Source organism: Geotrypetes seraphini, chromosome 11 (genome assembly GCF_902459505.1).
Source record: "Geotrypetes seraphini chromosome 11, aGeoSer1.1, whole genome shotgun sequence".
Taxonomy (NCBI): Eukaryota; Metazoa; Chordata; class Amphibia; order Gymnophiona; family Dermophiidae; genus Geotrypetes; species Geotrypetes seraphini.
The window spans coordinates 105,952,711-105,975,581 of record NC_047094.1 but is presented as its reverse complement, the minus strand read 5'-3'; the positions used below and the strand labels follow the sequence as shown (position 1 = coordinate 105,975,581).

The 22,871-nt window shown below is 42.8% G+C and overlaps 1 protein-coding gene across 5 annotated transcripts in view; it reads right to left on the bottom strand.

Moving 5' to 3' along the window:
• Window positions 1-22,871, bottom strand: part of ZNF217 (zinc finger protein 217) — a 74,253-nt gene that overhangs the window by 9,883 nt on the left and 41,499 nt on the right. For 4 of the 5 annotated variants that reach the window (XM_033914895.1, XM_033914896.1, XM_033914897.1 and 1 more), the window contains exons 3-4: window positions 21,667-21,792; window positions 5,519-7,081 (exon numbers count right to left, since the gene is read on the bottom strand). In XM_033914895.1, coding sequence (XP_033770786.1) covers window positions 5,519-7,081; window positions 21,667-21,792 — 1,689 coding nt within the window. The remainder of the gene's footprint in view (window positions 1-5,518; window positions 7,082-21,666; window positions 21,793-22,871) is intronic. The other variant, XM_033914899.1, reaches the window with a different exon arrangement.

Sequence of the window (22,871 nt, the reverse complement as noted above, 5' to 3'; positions counted from 1 at the left end):
GAGAGCTAAGCATTTTTGTTGCATGCGTTTGGTTACCATCTACTTTTGGGCCCCCTGACGAAGACGTGTTGATCGAAACACGGACCATGTCGGGTCCCATATCCTGTTTAAGTGGTTTATTTGTACACAACAATTTTTTTGTTTGTAATAAACATTGCCTGCATCTAGTACACCCGTCTGCAGTACTTTTTTTTGTCTTTTGGTTCACCACATTTCTACTGCAGATTCGTTGGCTTTCCTTTTCTTGTCCTTATATATCAAGTTATTCAAGGAAAATAATGTATAACAGGCAGAAAAATATGTAAAGGCAGAATTCCTTGCTCTTTGTTAAAACTTTTTGTTGTTGTTGCTTGTACTCTGCAAGGGGAGATCCTGGAAGGAATGTTTGGACAGAAATAATTAATTGCTGCTGGCGGAGGCCTTGAGAGACCCCTGTCACCTAAGCTTCACTGCGTTAGATCCTATGGGCTAAAGCTCATGGCTGTGGAGGCTGCCCCCACCCCACACTCAACAAGGGGAATTTGTGGACCAATTCCTGGAAACAAACATCCATCCAAAGGTCCAATTTCATGGAGCACAGGCTATGTGCCCCCTGGGGAGCTGTCCCTGACTGTAAAGAATTCTGGGGCATCAATCCAATCTGCATATTCTTCCGTATCCAGAGAAATAGTAACAAGTTCCAGATTGCACCTCTCCTTATATTAGTAATGTCACCGGGATGTTTCAGCTTCTTTGTCTCCCCATCTGCTAAGCAGGGTGGCCAAGACTCAGTCTGGACTGGTCAAGCAAGATGAAAAGGCATTCCTATTCCTAGGTAACTCTTTCTAATAGCCTGAAGCAATGAGACTACCTGGCTAACAAGAGAAGTGAGATCATGTTTGTAGAAAAATCTAAGTCCAGATCAATCCTATCCTGGCTCATTGAGGTCACCGGGAGAAGGAGCAGAAGAACCTGCTCAAAGACAAACAGCTCTACATCCCCCACAGAAGATCTGCTGCATTCACTCTGCTAGGCTCTCATTTGCTCCCCCCCTCCCCCCAACTTTTAACAGGAATGGCTTTACAATTTCAGTTCTTTTAGAGAGAAAATAACAGAGTAATGAAGGAAGGGGGATAGGAAAGCTGATAGAAATAGGATCGAGCTCTCCTACTCCAGAATATCACTGTGGGTCCAAGCCCTGGAAGAATACTCATCATCTGTTTTTTTTGTTTTTTTTCTTTTAAGTATTTTTATTTATTGTATTGTCACCCAACAAATGTAATTTTAAACTGTACATCGCTTAGAAGTATGATTAAGCGATTAATCAAAAAAATTATTAAACTTGAAACTTCTGCCAGAGGCAGCTTCAATCCATCCTGTACCAGAGGTAGCTGAACCTGATGTCAAACCCCATAAGATTACTTAACTGAAAGCCAGAGCCCTCGGAACACACTTACCAGTCTCTGCTCTACCAAAGTCTGCCAAAAGCCAAACCCTGAAGCCTCAACAACAGGTGGCTGAAACTCCAGCCCTGAAACTGCATATACCAGTACCTGCTCTACAAGAGGCAGCCAAATGCTGAACTCCTAGGAACACACTGATCCAGCTCTGCTTTAGCAGAAGCAGCTGAAAGCCAAACCCCAGAGTCTGATCATAGCACATACATAAACTCACCAGCTCCTGTTCTACCCAGAGGCAGCTGAGGGCACAATTCTGGGAGCCCTGGAAGCAAACTTGCTAGTTCCTGCTTGCCCAGGGAAGTCGGCCCACAGCCTTCTGAGAATGCTCAATCAAAGGGCTTTGGCCTGTAGATTTGCCTAAAATCTAACTTTACCAAAGAAACCAGCGCACTGATTAGGATCCTGTTCCACCACAACAGGACTGCCTGAAAATGGAGCCTAGCAATCCTGCTGCAGCAGACTGCATATCCACACCATCTGCTGGAGACAAATACTGAAGAGCTGAATGCAGCACCTGCCCTCAGTAGTGAGTGTGAAGTCAGCTCTGAACCACTCTGTCTCCATCTGCTGGCAGGAAGACATAATCCAGCTGTCTGGACTGGTCTGGCATGTATGATAAGGCCTCCGCCATGGAGGAAGGCAAACCATAACAAAAAGCATTATAATAGCTCAAAAAGGGGAAAATTAAAGTCTGAAATACAACCTATAATCAAGAGTTAAGGCACTTTAGGTGACAGCAAGTGATGTTTAGAAAATGTTTGATGTCGCAGTTAACAAGAGATTACAGACTAAGGTCCTGATCCAAACAGCACTCCTCCATGCAAAGAGGCAACCATATAGTGAACTGAATCAGAAATCTTGGGTACAGTTGTCCCCACAATAAACAACCATCATCTGTGACACCCCTCTCGCTTCCCCTGCAGTGCTTGGGATATCCAGGCCTCTAGGGCCCCACCACTGGCCAGGGGGAGCAGGGAAAGGAGAATGGGATACTACTGAACAGGGGGAGCAGTGAAGGGGTGCTGCTGGACAGGGGGGAGGTAAAATGAAGGTAGAAGGGCTACAGCTGGAAAGGGGGAGTAGGGAAGGGGTGGTGGTGGTGGACAGTCAAGGAAAGAGAGAGACAGAGAGAAAGAAAGAAAGAGACAGCAGCCAAGGAGAGAGAGAAAGAAAGACAGACACACACACATCTATTCTAGCACCTGTTAATGTAACAGGCTTAAAGACTAGTGGAGAATAAAACTGAAGTATCAAAATGTCTCGGTATCACTCCATTGTACTGTGCACAATTCTGATCACTGTCTATGATGTCACCAGAGACCTAATAGTCAAATATGCCAATAGAATTGCATCTCAATTCCATTGAGCAATGGAGACCTTAGAAGCCCCCAGCCCCTGAGACGGCCCTCCAAAGAACACAAACAAATGATTGGGGATTGCTGAAACTCCTGTGTACATCCAACAGGTGAAGCTGACAAAAATCCTCTCGGAACGATGGGCGAAACAGAGGCTGATTCAGATGAAAAGTAGAAACCACCTTAGTTAAAAACAGTATGCAGTCACTCCAGCCTCTGAAAAACACAGAAATTGGTCTCCACAAGACAGAGCCTGAAGCTCTGAGACCCACCTTGCCGTAGAGATTGCTACCAAGAATACCGCTTTCAGAGTGGAATCTTTAATTGTAGCCTTGTGGAAAAATTCAAAAGGAGACTTTTGAAGCTCCTGAAGTACCAAATTGAGATTCCACTCTGGACTTGAGGCACACCAAAGACAAACTGCCCCCTTAAGGAATCTCATCACATTTGGTTTGAATTAGAAAATGGTACAGAAAAGGGTAGCCAAATGATAAAAAGATGATGGCATGATTCCTCTATGATGAAAGGCCAAAGATATTAGGGATCTTCAGTTTGGAGAAGAAACAGTTGAGTGAAGATAGGAAAGAGGTCTATGAAATCATGAGTGGAGTGGGAAGGGGTAAACACAAATTGGTTTACCTTTTCAAAAAGTGAAAAGACTAGGACATGCCATGAAGTTATTAAATTGTACCTTTTAACACCTTTTCTCTTAACACATGCACTCTCCGGTTCCAGATAAGTTATTTTGTTCTAAAAGCATTTACAATGGAACAGTACTGCCTCAATGACAGACATAGTCATGCACTGAAGGTGATGCTCCAGCACCTATCAAAATTTGGCACAGAGTCAGCTGTTTTTTTTAAATGTTGCCTATGACTGAATTCAGGCCAGTTTTAATCTCTGCTACTTCTGCTGATTTGGAAACGAAGTCCAGTGACAATGGTTCAAATAACTAACTTCAGATGAGTTTCTAAGCAGGGCAAAGAGCAAGAGCTGAGGAGTCAGACAAGGATTAGAGCATCGGGCTGACAATGAGAGAAGCCAATTCAAATTCTGCTGCTGCTCCTTGTGATCTTGGGCAAGTCACTTAACCCTCCATCACCTCAGGTACAAAACAGACTGTAGGCCCTCTAGAGCCAAGGAAATATCTAGTGTACCCGAAGGTAACAACTTGAGCTGCTACTGAAGAAAGAAAAAAAAAAAAAAAAAGAGGTGTGAGCAAAAAAATCCAAACAATCCCCCCTCCCTTTTACTAAGCTGCAATAGAGGTTCCTACCGCTTTCCAGAGTGCTAAAATGCTCCAACACTCATAGAATTCTATGAGCTATGAAGCATTTAGTGCTCCAGGCCACAGTAGAAATTTATACCGCGGCTTAGAAAAAGGGGAGGAATGTCTGGAATTTGTTGCAGAAGGATGTGGAAAAAGCAGTTAGCATAGCAGGGTTTAAAACAAGGGTTTGAAGAAGTCCATGAACTGTCATTCCGGTAGACTTAAAAAATGGTACTTCTTATCCCTGGATTTAAGTTGTATAAAATCTTTCTATTTTGAGCTTCTGCAGCTACCTGTAACCTGGATTGGCCAAAACGATAGATAAGATACTGGATCTGATGGATCTTTGGTCCAATCCATTATAGCCTCTCTGATGTTTCAAAAATCTCTCCACTGTTAATGTCATTTTGTGAAAATAAGACCCTTCTATTTAATTTATGCGACTTCCAGAGCACACCTACACCGCTCTCAGGCTGGAAACATTTCACTAACTTCTAATTAATGATGAGTGAAAATGGATTTTTCAGCTCAGCAACATATCTTAAGCTTCAAAGTAATTCTCAGTAAGCAAGAGCCCAAAAAGCAGCAAAGTGAATCCAACCAGAAAACTGAATCCATTTAACCTGTAAATTAGATAGCAAAAACATATGATGGTTCAGCAGAGTAAACATTAGCACTTATCTGCATCCAACCCTCCAAAACCTTTGCTTTTAAAGAGTGTGGGTGCACATAATTAAAATCAACTTTTGAACCATACAGACAGAAATTAAACTCCAGTGAAATCTAAAGGAAGGTAAATGTTGTTCAGCCAAATTATAGAAGTTAGCCCTTTCTACGTTTGAAAAGAATCTTTTTTTGAAATTGAAAGGCAGTTGGTGCATCATCTTGATCTTTCAAAATGGAACTTTTTCAAGAAACCAGTTGATCGGTACGGCCATCTTCTGGCTGTAAAACATTAAGTCTTACTGCTGCTACTGAATTGTCACTTATCTTTAGAATCAGGAACCTGATCTTTTGTAGACTCTGCTAGAAAGTGGTATTGTATATATGCTACCTGCAAATCTCTCCTCACCCCTTTATGTAGGAGAGAAAAAAAATAAAAAAGAGCAGCGTTTCCTATGTTTATCTCCTCTGCTAGCTGGTTGAGTCTTATGGCATGAACTATGCAGGGCGTTAAAACTAAAAGACTAAAACCAGCTGGCTTAGGGAAACCGCTGCAGATAAATCACTGTCTCTTTTCTGACCAACAGGGAAGGCCAAAACATTGAGCTTGAAGGTAGAAGGGAACAGGATGGAAAGCAGAAAAGATACTGAGGGAGGGAGATTGAAGCAATAGCATTATTCAAGTGCACCTTCTAAGAAATCTTTTCAGCTGAGATCTACTATTTAAAAAAAATCAGGTTCCTAAACCCCCCCCCCCCCATTCAACAAGATAACTTTACAGGAGTGTTTACCTTCTAGGGTGGGCTTGCATCCTCGATTACCAATGGGCTCACAAGCATTATAAGGAGGGGTAGGGTTCCGGGGCTCATATGAATTTATCAGGGAATTCCAGTGCGAATCTTCTTTTGTATTCAGAAGCCCATGTCGGATTGGCAAAAGAGATGACCCTGCATTTAAGGCTGTACATTCCTGTGGTAAATGATTTGCAGTCCTGTTTGAGACATGAGTTCTTCCCATCTCAACTCTTCTGTAATTAGGTATGTCTAAACAGAGCTGCTGAAGTCCCAACAAATGAGACTTTGGCTTCTTAGAAGAGGTCTCGCCAAGTTCCATCAAATGCCCTACAGTTCTGTTGTGAATATATTCTCTTCCATGGTTTCTACACCAGGCAGGCCCATTTTTAAAGGGATATTCTATGTATCTATTAGCACCGTTATTAATGATACCACTTTGGACATGCTGAAATTTTACTTTAGACTCAGGTGGTTCCATCCTATCCAGTACCCGAGTCGTGCTGGGCTTCAGATGCATTTCTTTGTGGCGGTGGTGGTGTTGAAAGCCACCAGTCTGTGCACCAATGTTTTGTGGACTGTGTGACGGCACCGACAGCGCTGAGCATCTAGATTCTACATCTGAGGGAAAAGGTACTTTGTTTTGAGATGCATAGGACTGCCTGGATTTTTTAGCATGCAGCGATTTTAATGGGGCAGAAAGAGAAAATTTATTTTTAATAGTCACCGAAAACAAGGGTGGCACGTCCCTTCCAAGAAGAGCTGGTGGGCACCCAGTACGTCTGTGTCTTGCACCACCAGCACCTTTATTTCGATACATGTTTTGAGCCTCGTCTGGATTGTACTTATGGATCAGCTTCTGATGCATGATTAGAACTTCAGGATAAAATGTTTTGTAAGTACAAAATGGGCAGGTACTTACTGAGAGTGCACTTCGAGAAACTGAGATTATAGAACATTCTCGAGTATTCCTGAGTGATAAATTCAGTGGTTTATCTTGGATGTCTACACATGCCTTTTGACTGCAGTTTGCTATACTAACCATTAAGTCGCTGGCATTATTCTCAGTCTTGACTGAAATAAAGCCCATATTTTCAGCCCTTCCATACTCTGAGAAATCATCCTGTTTAGTCTTGCAAACAGGTATATCCTGAACAATTTTGTGCACTTTGGCTTCTTCTGATAAAAGAATAGATCCATTTTCAAAAGTCTGATTTGATGCACTAATAGGCTTCTCTTGATCCACATCTGTAAGGACTGGACTTCCTAATATATCACGAAAAGAATAAAACATTTCTTTTTGCTGCTTGACAGGTGGACACTCCTTGCCGTCTTTAGTAGCATCCCTAAGCCTTTTGGAGTTCTTGGTTTCTTGAGTGTGATTAGCCACCGCTGGGGACGTGGCTGTGGCCTCTTCAGCCAACAATGAACTTTTACTGTCGGGTTTTACTTCGGTTGTGTTATCAATATGCTTTTCCTTGTGATGCCTTTCCAAATGATACCTCAGTGACGTTTTCTGAGCTGCTGCATATTCACAAAATTCACATTTATATGGCTTTTCACCTGAAATAAAAGAGTCATTCATTAATCCAAAGACATGATTGTCCTAATGACTTAGAAGTTGTTTTGTTTATCAACTTTCGTAGATTTCAGCCATTCTCAGTTTGCTTTAACAATACTGACATCTACAGGCAGGATTGGAAATCTTGCTAAAAGCAAATGATTCTCCTGTATTGGATGACTAGGGAGAAAAAAGGAAATATTTGTCTGCTCCTGCGTCACAGTATGGTTCTAAGTGAAGCCAAGTGCACAGAGCACACCAGACAGTAATGAGAAAATGAGACAGCAAACTACTTTATAACATTTCAATTCTTTTCACTTCCCTCCTCTCCCCCCCCCCAAAAAAAAAGGCAACTGTGCAATTCATCAACCAAAATATACCTGAATGCACCTTTTAGAAGTTGGCAAGATAAGACACTGCTGTTCTTAACATTCAGAATGCCAGCTCCCTATGACAGCCTGAAGGAGTTGTACACTAAGCCTTGAAGCTTGTCAGACTCTTACAGTGCTGATTTTCCTTTTTACCGTATTTTTCAGTCTATAAGACGCACCTGATCATAAGACACACCTGCGTGTAAAGGAAGAAAAACCAAGAAAAAAAAATTTGGTTCAGAATTTTTTTTCTTGGTTTTTCCTCCTCTACACGTAGGTGCGTCTGGTGCTGGAAGCCTGCAGCCCCCCCCCCCCCCCCCCCACCCGTTACCTTTTTTTTTTTAACTGGTGGTGGTCGTCCAGCACAGTCTCCTTTCTCATTACAGAGCGGCGCATAAGGCAGGAGAGCAACCTTTGCGCTTCCTGCCTGGTCCCGTACCGCTCCGTGATTGGCTGCCATCAGTTCTCTCGATTCGTGAGAACTGACGGCAGCCAATCACGGAGCAACGTGGGACCAGGCAGGAAGTGCAAAGGTTGCGCTCCTGCCTTATGCACCGCTCTGCAGCGAGAAAGGCTGCTGTCCAGCAGGAGACTGCGCTGGCCCACCGCAAGTTAAAAAAAGGGAGCGGGGGGGGGGGGGGAGGAACGAGGAGAGAGGTGTATTCGCTCCATAAGACACACCCACTTTTCTACTCCCTTTTTGGGGCTGGAAAAAGTGCGCCTTATGGAGCGAAAAATACAGTAATTCACTTCTGTCACTTAGATTCAGAATGAATACATTAAAAGTTACAGTTATCTTCATTAGATGGGTGTGTAAACATTGATTCCAATGTGCCTTGCTTTTTTTTTGGACACCTCCAGTAAAACTACTTACAACTGAATTACCAGAACATTCTAGCGACACATATTTCTTGCTCTTGGAATTATAATAATATGACAGAATATCAATAGACGAGTCTCAGGTTGGTGTTCGATAAGGTAAAATTAGGACTCACCTAATAATTTTCTTTCCCTAAGTCACAGCAGACCAATAGGTTATATCCATTTAGCAGCAGGAGCAGATAGAGAGCACTGAACTGCATGCTATATACCAGATGGCACATTCCCTGGTACTTCAATTACTTGTTACAAAGAGCAAACCTTCCCTTTGTCACATTGTCGATTCCCTTCTAATATTCATCACCTAAAACGACAACAGGCAGTGAAATCAACTGCATCAAATGCAACCTGCAAAACAATTCTCCTAAAGAACCACCGTACAACACCAACAAACAGTAGTGCATGAAGAAATCAGGGTGGGACTTGATTTGTCTGCTGTGACCAAGGAAAAGAAAATTATCAGGCAAGTCCTAATTTTACCTTCCCTGTCATCTACAGCAGACAAATCCAGACATATGGGATGTAGCAAAGCAATCCTTAATCAGGGACAGGACGAAGATGGAGCTGCAGAAAGCACCAATGCCCCAAAATCAGCCTCTTCCCGAGCTGCCACATCCACTATAATTTTTGAAAAGGAGTGCAAGGATGCCCAAATAGCTACCCAACAAATTTCTTCCAAAGAAAACAGTTGCGATTACGCCTATGCCACTAGAGGCCTAGTAGAGTGTGCTTGCAACTCCCAGGGATGGGACTTTCCCACCTCAAATACACCAATATAATTGCCTCTTGAATCCACTGAGCAATGGAGGCCTTAGAAGCCATCAGCCCGAGACAGTCCTCAAAGAGCACAAACAAATGATCAGATTGCCGAAACTCATTTGTAACATGCAGGTGGAAATCCTGTGCATATTCAACAGGTGAAGCTGATGAAAATCCTCAGGATAGTCTACCTCCCGGAGTGATGGAAGAAAAAGAGGCCGATTCAGATGAAAAGCAGAAACCACCTTAGGTAGAAACAAAGGAACAGTACGCAGTCACTCCAGCTTCTGAAAAATGCAGAAACTGTTCTCCACAAGACAGAGCCTGAAGCTCTGAGACCCGCCTTGCCAAAAAGATTGCTACAAAGAATACCACTTTCAGAGTGAGATCCTTAATTGTAGCCTTGCGGAAAGGTTCAAATGGAGACTTTTGAAGCTCTTAAGTACCAAATTGAAACTCCACTCTAGACATGAGGCATGCCCCGGAGGCCGCAGATGAGCTGCTCCCTTAAGGAATCTCACCACTTCTGGGTGCACTGCCAGGGAACTCTTCTACAGCTGCCATCTGAACCTTGAACAAACTCAGGGCCAGGCTCTTGCCACAACCCTCCTGAAGAAACACCAGAATGTGCAGGAGTGACGCTGACATCAGAGAGAGAGCCCACTGAGCACACCAGGCCTCAAAGGTTCTGCAAACCCACGCTTACACCACTGATATAGATTGCTTCCAAGTCTGCAAAAGGGTAGCAATCACATAATCTGAATAACCTTTCTTCCTGAGTTTCGCTTGCTCAAGAGCCAGGAGTAATCTAATCTTCTATTTCTGTATCGCTCATACCTAGGCAGGCTCAAGACCAAAGCAAGAGGGATTGTCCAACAGCACCGGACCCTGATGAAGCAAGTCCAGTGACTCTCGAAGATGCAATGTCGTGTCCTCCAGCAAGCGGATGAGATCCACAAACCACAGACTGTGTGGCTAATTGGGTACAACTAATGAAAACAAAAACTGTGTCACGTCGATGTTTCAAGCCTCTGTATATAGCATGATCACACTTGGCTCACTTGTTTTATCTTGCAGTCGAGTATAGACACTAATATGCATGCTCCAGATTGTCATCACAGTCACTTCTTATCTTTCTATCTTTTTATCTTTCTCCTTATCATTATTCATCATTACCTCTTCCTTTTAGGTCCTCTGAGGAAGGCTTGTTCGCCGAAACATGGATCGTGTGGGGTCCTGTTGGATTTTTATCAAGTATTTTTTATCATTGTACTTTTTTAATTTAATTTTCATGGTTTTATATGTCGGTGTTTAATAAATTATCTCCAGAACATATGTATCCACAGTTTTTGTTTTCATCGGTGGATTGTTTTCACTGTGGATCATTGGGTCTCCCCATTTTTCTTTGTTGGGCAGACTAGATGAGCCATTTGGCCTTTATCTACCATCATGTTACAATGTTTCTATAACCATAAAGCCCTATGACCTCACAATGCAGCCTTAGCCTATAGGAAGAGATGCAAATGTTAAGAGCCTTAGCCAATAAGGAGAGAGATAATGGTTACTGCAGATGGGCATTTTTTTTGCTACTTCAGCTTGTCTGTGGTGTTCTTTGCTCACATGTTTAAAGACAATAGACTGTTTTCAGTCCAATTCTTTATATGTGAGGTTGCAAACCATTGGACCCCTGAGGAAGGCGTGTTCACTGAAACATGGACCGTGTGGGGTCCGGTTGGATTTTTATCAAGTATTTTTTATCATTGTACTTTTTTTTATTGAATTTTCATGGTTTTATATGTCAGTGTTTAATAAATTATCTCCAGAACATCTGTATCCACAGTTTTTGTTTTCATCGGTGGATTGTTTTCACTGTGGATCATTGGGTCTCCCCATTTTTCTTTAATTGGGTACAACTAACACTATCTTCCCCTGATGACGCGCAATTCTTTGAAGAACTCATGCTATTGTCGGCCACAGTGGAAATACACAAAGAAGCCCTCTCGCTAGCCATAGTTGAAAGAGTGCCTCCAGGCCCTCCAATCTGTATAGTTTGGTTCGGCTGAAGAAGTGTAGCACTTTTGCATTGAACTGTGATGCCATAGTAACATAGTAGATGATGGCAGATAAAGACCCAAATGGTCCATCCAGTCTGCCCAACTTGATGCAATTTAAATTTTTTAAATTTTTCCTTCTTAGCTATTTCTAGGCAAGAATCCAAAGCTCTACCCGGTACTGTGCTTGGGTTCCAACTGCCGAAATATCCGTCAAAACCGACTCCAGCCCATCTACACCCTCCCAGCCATTGAAGCCCTCCCCAGCCCATCCTCTCCCAAATGATCCTCTCCCAAATGGCCATATACAGACAAACACAGACTGTGCAAGTCTGCCCAGTACTGGCCTTAGTTCAATATTTAATATTATTTTCCAATTCTAGATCCTCTGTATTCATCCCACGCTTTTTTGAACTCCATCACCGTTTTCCTCTCTACCACCTCTCTCAGGAGCACATTCCAGGCATCCACCACCCTCTCCATAGTAGTAGAATTTCCTAACATTGCTCTTGAATCTACCACCCCTCAACCTCAAATTATGTCGTCTGGTTTTACCATTTTCCTTTCTCTGGAAAAGATTTTATTCTACGTTAATACTCTTCAAGTATTTGAACATCTGAATCATATCTCCCCTGTCCCTCCTTTCCTCTAGGGCAGGGATCTCAAAGTCCATCCTTGAGGGCCGCAATCCAGTTGGGTTTTCAGGATTTCCCCAATGAATATGCATTTTTTTTTTTTGTAAATCTTTATTGACATTTCAAACTTTTATAATGTATACAATTGAAAGAATCAGAAAAACTATATGAAAATACAGTGAAAAGCAGTGCATGCACATAGATCTCATGCATATTCATTGGGGAAATTCTGAACTCCCGACTGGATTGCGACCCTCAAGGAGGGACTTTGAGACCCCTGCTCTAGGGTATACATATTCAGGGCTTCCAGTCTCTTCTCATATGTCTTCTGGCGCAAGCCTCCTATCATTTCGTCACCCTCCTCTGGATCGCTTCAAGTCTTCTTACGTCCTTCGCCAGATATGGTCTCCAAAACTGAACACAATACTCCAAGTGGGGCCTTACCAATGACCTTGGGCATCAACACCTTCCTTCTACTGGCTACGCCTCTCTTTATACAGCCCAGCATCCTTCTGGCAGCAGCCACTGCCTTGTCACACACTGTTTTTTCGCCTTTAGATCTTCGGACACTATCACCCCAAGATCCTTCTCCCTGTCCGTGCATATCAGCTTCTCACCCCCCAGCATATACGGCTCCTTCCAATTATTAATCCCCAAATGCATTACTCTGCATTTCTTTGCAGATCCTTTTTCATATTTTCCACTCCCTCTTCGGTGTCTACTCTGTTACAAATCTTGGTATCATCTGCAAAAAGACACACTTATCCTTCTAACCCTTCAGCAATGTCACTCACAAACATATTGAACAGGATCGGCCCCAGCACCGAACCCTGAGGGACTCCACTACTCACCTTTCCTTCCTCCGAGCGACTTCCATTAACCATCACCCTCTGGCGTCTGTCCGACAGCCAGTTTCTAACCCAGTTTCACCACTTTGGGTCCTAACTTCAGCCCTTCAAGTTTGTTCAACAGCCTCCTATGAGGAACTGTATCAAAGACTTTGCTGAAGTCCAAGTAAATTACATCTAGCATATGTCCTCGATCCAGCTCTCAATCAGGTTCGTCTGACACAATTTACCTTTTGTAAAACCATGTTGCCTTGGATCCTGTAACCCATTAGATTCAAGGAAGTACACTATCCTTTCTTTCAGCAACACTTCCATTATTTTTCCAACAACCGAAGTGAGGCTCACTGGCCTGTAGTTTCTTGCTTCATCCCTGTGACCACTTTTGTGAATAGGGACCACATCCGCTCTCCTCCAATCCCCAGGAGCCACTCCTGTCTCCAGAGATTTGTTGAACAAGTCTTTAATAGGGCCCGCCAGAACCTCTCTGAGCTCCCTCAGTATCCTGGGATGGATCCCGTCCATTCCCATTGCTTTGTCCACCTTCAGTTTTTCAAGTTGCTCATAAACACTCTCCTCCATGAATGGTGCAGAATCTACTCCATTTTCTCATGTTACTTTGCCAGACAATCCAAGACAATTGTGTTACTTTGCCAGATATGTCCAAGGTTGAAACTCCACACTTCCATATGATATTTTGGAATGCTTCCTTAGACAGTTCCCAGTCTATTAGGTCTAACTCCGTCTGACCGAGGAAATCCGTCCTGACATTCAATATTCCCACAATGTGAATTGCCGACAATAACTGAAGATGCAGCCTTGAACACTGAAACAGTGGTCAAACCTCCATCGTCATCCGAGTACTGTGCATGCCCCCTTGGCGATCTACTGTTGTTACATTGGCTGACAGCACTCTGACCGAAAGACCCTCAACTAGGTTCTGATTGGCCAATAGGGTAAGGTACACTGCACTGAGTTCTACCTGGTAATAGTCACCTTGTCGCCTCCTCCGTTCAAACTCCTTGGGCGTTATGATGCAGACAGTGGGCTCCCCAGCCTGAAAGCCTGGCATCCATCACCATGAGCACCCACTGAGGAGATGTCAAGCGGCATTCCCCGTCCTAAATTCTCAGCCTTTAACCACTGGACCATGCTGTTTCTGGCCAGTGAGGTCCAGCTGGCGGAGGCGCAAGGTATAATCCTGCGAGATGGGCAACCACAAACAGAGCACAGAATTCCTCAGAGAACACGTGCAAGTCCGAGCCCAAGAGACTACTTCCAGCATCACAGCCATTGACCCCCCAGCACCTGGGCATAGTCCCAGCCCTTTGTTCTTGGCTTCACCAACAGTGCCTGGATTGGAGAGTGAAGTTTTACCTTCCTGTTCTCCAGCAAGGACACCTTCCCATGAACTGTGTCGAACACTGCACCCAGATATAACAGAGTTTGCAACAGCACCAGAAGACTCTTGGGCAGGTTGACTACCCACCCCAAAAGACCTCAACACGGAGATTACCCAGCAGGTGACCCGAATGCTCTCCTGAGCTGAAGGCACCCTGATTATCTAATCGTCCAGACTGGAGCGTACAGTTCTCCCCTCCATTCGCAGGTAGGCTGCTACGACTACCATCACTTTGGAGAAAGTCCTTGGGGCCATGACCAGGCCAAACGGTAGAGCCTGAAATTGATAATTTCCCCCCAGTATTGCAAAGTGAAGAAATTGCTGATGAGACAGCCAGATGGGAATATGCAGATATGCTTCCTTCAGGTCCAGCAAAGTGAGAAAATCACCCAGTTGCACTACTGCAATTATGAAGCACAGAGTTCCCATACGAAAACGCCATAACTTCAGAACTGATTGACCTTTTTGGAGGTCCAACACCATACGGAAGGAGGGTTATTCCATGTCAAGTGATCAAGGGCTCCCTGCATGACCATCACGGATTTTGATAAAACTTTATGCACAAAGTCCCACATGTATCAAACGAACTTTGATAAAGTTTTAGTTTCGCCTGTGGAATATTTGTGGAGATATAGCCATTTGTTTGACCCCATACTGCAATGACATACAGTACGACAGTGACATTCTGACAACTTTGAGACACAATATCTCACGAGCTATGTTTCCAAAAAAACTGAAACTTAGCTACCCTGCACAACTTTTGGAGCTCTATTCAGTGCTACCAATAATAATTTTTGTCGAGCACTGAGTGAATGGCTGAATTACAGTAAACTTGGCCGAAAAAATTAGTGCTCCAAAAAAAGTCAAAGTTTGACATTACTTAGCTCCCACAATAATTGAGTAATAAATGTGAAATTTAGCGCATTATGTCTCAGTACAACGTTGTTTTCAAAAGTACAATTTCAACCTCCAAGCTCTTTCCATTAGTTTACAAATTAAGTGTAAAGTTGCTAATTTGTGTAAAAAGGCCAAAAATAGGGTATTTTCAGCCTGCTTTTACAGAAAAATACCTTTCAGAAACTCTTTCAAATCAGTCTCATTAGAAAGAGCATATTTCAAACCCCCTAGAAAAGTGGGCTTCATTTTTCAACGCAGGTTAACAATGCCCGAAAAAGGGGGACAAAGTTGGGAGATGTCACCATGGCAACTGCCTACGTTTCAACTTACAATTATGTCACTTTTCACACTGTTTTTCCCTGTTTATTTTTACTCAAGCTTTGGGTACAATTATAGTGTATTGATTATTCCTAACTAGAAATTGAGGTGATAATTTTGTTGCATGCAGATCACAAATTACAACTTGTTTTCTTTTTCAGATCCACATTATTATTAACTAGCTGATGCCCCGGAGTTGCACGGGTATTTAATTATAGCAATAACACTGTATATGGATTCAAATAAAGATACTTTATAGTGGTGAATGAAATTATTTTTTTACAGCTTAATAAAAAGTATAATATTCAAATTATAATGTGAAATATTTGACAAAATGAATACAATACAACTAACGCAAAATGTGATTATAAACAACAATTTTAGTTTCACCTCCTGGAGCAAGAACATATAAATTCTTGGGTGAACCCACCCTTGAGCAAGCAACATAGAGTTGTGGGCCGCGAGACCCCCAGAACATATCACCCCAGGTAGTGAGGGATCTGCATACCAAGTTTCGTTCAAATCGGTCAAGCCGTTTTTGAATTACTGTGAGAATGGCAGCTTTTTACATTTTTTCCATTGACATGAATGGGTGAAATCTGATTTTCTGTTTGTAGCTCCGCCCATGTGTGCAGGTGGGCCGCGAGACCCCCAGAACATATCATCCCAGGTAGTGAGGGATCTGCATACCAAGTTTCGTTCAAATCGGTCAAGCCGTTTTTGCGTGATCGCGGCACATACACACACACATACATACATACATACACACATACATACCTCCGATTTTATATATATATAGATAGATATATAGATAGATAGATTCAGTTTAAAATGGATACCAACGAATCGATGCCAACAAAGAAGACTTCACTTCGGCTTGGGAACCATATAAGATACCCAATTTAGGCTTGGGAACCTAGGATAAGACACCCTAATCATTGGCTTTGGAAGCAGAAAGATACCAACAAAAGGCTTTGGAACCTTGACAAAGAAACCAAATGCGAGGCTTGGGAACCTGGACGAAGTGGCCCACCCGTGGCTGGTATTGCACAGCTATCGGGCGTGACCCCTATGGCGATGGGGTTGCCAGTTCAAACTCTTGAACTGGTAGTGACAATGTCACCATGGACCAACGCAATAGAGTAGTAGTAATACTACGTCAATACAAAACTGTAACTTTAAAAATGACAGAACTATGTTGAAATAGAGGTTGTTCCCGTGGCAACGTCTCCCAACTTTGTCCCCCTTTTTCAGCCATTGTTAACCTGCGTTGAAAAATGAAGTCCACTTTTCTAGGGGGTTTGAAATATGCTCTTTCTAATGAGACTGATTTGAAAGAGTTTCTAAAAGGTATTTTTCTGTAAAAGCAGGCTGAAAATACCCTATTTTTGGCCTTTTTACACAAATTAGCAACTTTACACTTAATTTGTAAACTAATGGAAAGAGCTTGGAGGTTGAAATTGTACTTTTGAAAACAACGTTGTACTGAGACATGCGCCAAATTTCGCATTTATTACTCAATTATTGTGGGAGCTAAGTAATGTCAAACTTTGACTTTTTTTGGAGCACTAATTTTTTCAGCCAAGTTTACTGTAATTCAGCCATTCACTCAGTGCTCGACAAAAATTATTATTGGTAGCACTGAATAGAGCTCCAAAAGTTGTGCAGGGTAGCTAAGTTTCAGTTTTTTTGGAAACATAGCTCGTGAGATATTGTGTCTCAAAGTTGACAGAATGTCATCGTCGTACTGTATTTCATTGTGGTATGGGGTCAAACAAATGGCTATATCTCCACAAATATTCCACAGGCGAAACTAAAACTTTACCAAAGTTGGTTTGAGACATGGTGGACTCTGCATATGAAGTTTCATCAAAATCCGTGATGGTCATGCAGGGCACTTTCCAAGAATCTGATCACTTGACATGGAATGACCCAGGAGCCCCTTTTCTTTGGTTACACGAAATAAATTGAATATTTATCCGACCCAGCCTCCTCTGAGGGTACCAGAATCGCCATCCCATCGCCAGCAAGGCATACAATGTATCTAGCACAGCCTCTTTCCTGGTACATGGCACAGGGATTCCAAAAATGCCTCTGCAACAGGCAAAGCCAATTTGAGTCTGTAGTCTTCCCAAACAATGTCGAGCACCCACTGATCTGTGGTGATTTTGGCCCAATCTTCAGCAAACAGAGACATTCCCCCTATCCTGACTTCCGAGGAGCGGACTGGTTGACCATTATTATGTACTGCCATACTGCTGTGCTGCTTGATTGGGCTGAGCCGAAGAGCGCTTGGTGGGACGAAAGGACTGTTGTTGATTAAAACAGTCCCTCTGAGGCCCCTAGATCCGCCCTGGTCGGTAGTGCTTTGTGTCCCGAAAACGGATGCTGTTCTGCCCATACAACCGGTTTGAAAACCTGAATGGCCAGGTGGGTCCCTGAGGACTAGGTTGAATACCACTGCTCTAGAAGACATCATAATTTCCATTCTCTGAGATCCTTAACAATCTTCACCAGCTCTTCACCAAAGAACATCCTCTCAAACGGGCAGCTTTGTGAGCCTCTCCTTGGACGCAGCATCGCCGCCCAATTCCAAAACCAGAGCAATCACCTCACCATAACCACTAAGGCCATCAGCTTCGCCGAGGCCCTACGCAAGTCATACGAGTCTGCTAAGTATGCCAGACCCAACTCCATATTTAGGAGCTCCCCAATGTGGGTTGAGACAGCTGCTGCATCCACCGCCTGGTAAGCCCACGTTATTTATTTATTCATTTTTATAGCCCGTCCTCCCCAGGAGCCCAGAATGGGTTACAATAGGTAAGCCCTTGCTGCGTACAAACTGCCTGTAATGACAGAGCCGCAACCTAAAAGGCCACCTTTAGGGAGGCCTCTAGCTTGTGATCCTGTGCATCCTTAAGTGCAATGGCCCCTTCAACAGGCAGCATAGCCCTTTTGGTGACCACCGCCACTAAAGCATCTACTTTAAGCCATTTCAGGGTTTCCAGCTCTGTCCCCGGCAGAGGTTAAAGCTGAGCCATAGCCCGTACTATACATTACATTACATTAGTGACTTCTATTCTGCCCGTACCTTGCAGTTCTAGGCGGATTACAAAAGAAGCTAACTGGAACATATCCAGGAAAGTTACAATTATGGATTTAGGATTACAAAAGATAAATGAACATTTCCAGAAGAATTACAATTTAGGGAGCTGTTTACATGGTTGAGTCTTTGAAGAGAAAAATTGCAAGAGTAGAAGAGACTTTGATGGGGAATTTACAAGGGGGGGAATGACAAGGGGAAGCGTTAAGATATCTGGATACATTTTTTTGAATAGCAGGGTTTTGATTTCTTTTCGAAAAGATTTGAAGTCGCTCATTGACGTCAGCAAGTTGGAGATGGAGTGGTCTAGTTTCGCTGCTTGCGTCGCTAGTAGGTGGTCAAACATCTTGCGCTAAGTGCCTTTGAATGGGGGGTAGATAAATGGGGTCTGAGTTCTCCTTTGTCTAGTAGTAAGGTTCCGATATAGGCGGTTATTTAGGTAAGTGGGGGCAGTGCCATTTATTGCTTTGAATAAAAGACAGTATAATTTGAATTGAATTCGTGCTTATATAGGTAACCAGTGTGAGTCTAGGTAGGCAGTAGTGATATGGTCAAATTTTCTTAGCGAGTAGATCAATCTGAGAGCTGTGTTTTGTACAGTCTGTAATTTTTTTTATCATGTTTGCAGGGCATGGTAGGTAGAGGATGTTGCAATAGTCCACTAGACCCAAGACAAGGGATTGGACTATGAGCCTATATTGCTCTATGTCGAAGAATTTTCTTATTTTTCGTAAGTTGCACATGATTAAAAATGCTTTCTATACACATATTAGAATCCAGAGAGGACCACTGAGCCAAGATCAGCTCCTGAATGACCTCATGCATAAGGAACACTCTAGGCAGCCGCTTAGTGCCTGCCATTTTGGGATAAGAAGAGGATGGAACCGCTGCCTCTTGATCCTCGATATTAAAGAGCTTAAAGATATTAAAGACTATAAACAAGGGTAGCTCCTCCTTGCAAAAAAAAAAAAAACCCTCTACTGCCAGGAACTCCCCCTTGAAGTAAAAGGCTGCTAACTTTTCTTCATTGGGAGTGTCCGATGTGATAGAGAGAAAATACCCAAATATAAAAATAAAAACCAAAAATATTACATTGTATATTCCAAAACAGATAACTTTTTATTATTCTAGTAATTAGTATTATAGCAACATTTGTCAAATCAGAAATAAATCAGTTTGGACATATACAATGGAGAGAAAAGACCTCATACCAACAGTGCCGGCATCTTTCTGTAAGCATAGCGTAGTTTCTCTAAAGAGACTGCCAGAGCATGGGGGTTTTTATACAAAAAGTATCTCTTTCTAGTAAGACCTTCCCCTGGCTATTAATGTACCACCCTACTGGATAAACCAAATGCCTATCTAATGCCCTCTCCTAGTCCACGCCTCCATTCTTCCCTGGAGGGCCCTGGACAGGCATAGCATCTAGAACTTTCTTCTTCTTGAAGTTTCCATTCTTCACACGGGTACAGCATCACGTTATCAGTTCTTAGGTTCCCGGATGGAGTGTTTTTGCTGACTTGCATTTTCCTTTCAGCACTGTTCATTGTCTTTTCCAGCACTGGTTCGTTTCCTTGAGAAACTCTTCACAGCAAGAAATCTACACACTCACATGCCACACATCTCAGCATCTGAACTGAAACCAGTTTGCACAAGCCCGTGACTAACAACTTCAGCAAAATATAGGAATAGGTCTCACAACCTGTAAAAGTCTCCCATAGGCTCCTGTCATCCATCTCACCCTCTTTGAGAACATCCATGAGCAAGGCAAACGCGAATGCTATGGATTCCACTACCTCCAATGCCAAAGGAGAAGCCAAAACAGTGGTCTCCTGCAGGGGAGGCTCTTGGATCTAGCCTCTCTTGGTAACTAAGTCACCTGGGAGCTCTTGAGGCAGGGAAGCCCCTTGCCGGACTGCCTGAGCCCTTTTCAACAGAGAGGCTGGTGCATCAATTTCGCAAATTCTGGTGAAAGGGCATCCGGAGCTGCCTGTTCCTTCCGAGAAGGTATGTCTCTACCTGGCTGCTGAGACTGTTACGAGGCAAACCTGACCTCCTCAACAACTTCCAATAAAACTACCTAGCCCCTCTCCTGGAGGCAAATTCATGGAGGAAACTGCTATTGTTGCCCTTCGACATCCCCTGCGAGGACTGCACAGGAACTTGCTGAGCCAACCAACTCTTGTTCGGGGCAATCTTCTAAAACCGCACAGCTCAAGCATGCACCATATACTTCTCTCCACTTCCCAGAAGCAGCGTTTGACAAGTTTGGCCAAATCCTCCACAAAACCAGTTCAGCCATCAACGCCACGAGGCAGGCCTCAGTACCAAGGGACTGCCAATAATGGTGCTAGCAGAGAAGAGAATCACCACGCTACTATGGAAATCAAACCCACGAGAAAAGGCACCCCACTGTGCCAGCAATCCCCAGAGTCAACTTCTCTGCAGGTAGTATGTCACCTCCCCCCAAGGACCCCAACAGTCTGACCCAGAGAGTGAAAGGGAAGTCATTCATAGCTCTGCAATACTGCTTGCCAGCACCATCTGTCTGGTGTTGATTCTCTCCTTTGCTCTAGCCCTCTGTCTCCCACTGGGATTAGCCTTCATTTTAATATATTTTTTTATTTAAGAGAGGAGGGAGTCTAGGAGAACAGAGGAAATTGAGGATGGCTGGTGAGACGGTCAGGGAACTAGAACCGCCAGCTGAGCCCTTGACAGGTACCCAGCCATCTGATCCCACGCTCCACTGAAATAGAAGCACTAAATCAGGAGCAAGTCTGTATCTAAAGTACCCCGATACAGCCACAAAGCCAGGAGCTAGTAATGGCCTGGTAGCATACCATATAGCAAACAGTTCAGTGCTCTCTATCTCCGCCTGCTGGTAGATGGACATAACCCGTTATCTGTCTGGATTCGTCTGCAGTAGATGGCAGGAAATACATGTTTTTCAAACCACACAAACACTTTGCAGGTTTACTATATTTTCAAAAGGGAAGCTCCATTTGAAAAGTTTGTGGCAAATAGGTTTTGAAGGTACTTTTGTAACCCATTTACATCACATTAAAATGAAATACTTGTATGTATCATCTCACTTCCACCTTAACTCCACCTTTCTGTACTTTTGCCAGTACAGAAGACAAATATCATCAATGGCCCCACCTAGCTATACGAATCCTACTTGGTGTTGCCACATCAGTAAAACTAAAGTCAGGCGATGTGAAACACATTTCTGAATATTCAATATTCCTTTTAACTACTTTGTACCATTCACCCATTTAAAAAAATCTCATTTCTTCTACAGAACAGAATGTTTAAGAAAAACCTTACCCGTATGAGTCCTGAGATGAATATTGAGGTAATAATTAGAGCGGAAAGACTTTCCACAGTAACTGCACTGTCTAGAGGATCCAAGATTTTTAATTTTCCCTCTTTCTGCCCCATCTTCACTCTTATCTTTGAATGAAAAAAATGTTTTTTAATCAGTTTTGATAATTAAAGAAATTCTACATTCACAGCTTAGTGTGGACAATTTACTATTTATAAAGAATATATAAGTCATAAAACTCAAAAGTATACCATGAACTCTTCACTATAAGCAATTTAGGATATCTGCGCTTATAGCCAAGAGGAAAGTAGATCTAAACACTGGCTGGGGGGGACAGTGAGTTATCAAGCTCAGTTCAGACTTTAAATCAGGTTATTTGGTCCTTAACATGACTTAAAAAAGGCCCTAATGCAGCTTGACAATTTCCCATGGCAATATTTAAGTCCACATGGATTATAAATAATCAAAAGCAAAACATGGAAATACATAATTTTTTATCTCACTACAATGCTAACACCCTAATTTGATACATCCCAAATTGCTTAATGGACAAAATCACAGTAAAACACATACCAGCCTTTTGCTGGGATTATTAATTTTTCCCCTATTCTAATACTTTATTACAGATGGGCCCCTTCCTATTGTATTTACCCTACATGTTTTCCTATTCTATCTTAAAATGTACTTCTCTCCCTTCCTCCTTTTCATCTCAGTATGTCTGTGCGTCCTAGATTATGTATCCCCAATTTTTTATCGATGTAAACCGCTTAGAAATTTGATAAGTGGAATATCAAATTTTAAATAAACTTGGAAACTTGGATTATTTCTCCACTCTGGAAAAGGGGATGGGACTTGACATACCACCTTTTTTCTGTGTGGTTAAAATCAAAGCAGTTTACACATTTTAGACAGCTACTTATTTTGTACCTAAGGCCATGAAACGTTAAGTGACTTGCCCAGAGTCACAAGGCGCTGCAGTGGGAATTGAACCAACCACCTCAGGGTGCTGAGGCAGCTGCTCTAACCACTAGGTCATTGGAGTATTTTGTAAAAAAAAAAACCCCAAATAAACCCATAAAGGGCTGAATGAAATATGTTAACAGGATTTCTATAAAACTGATTAGAAACAACTTACTGACATGATGCTCCATTTCTGACCTAGATCTCCTACGTAAAAATGGGACTTGTGATAATCTCTCAAAATATT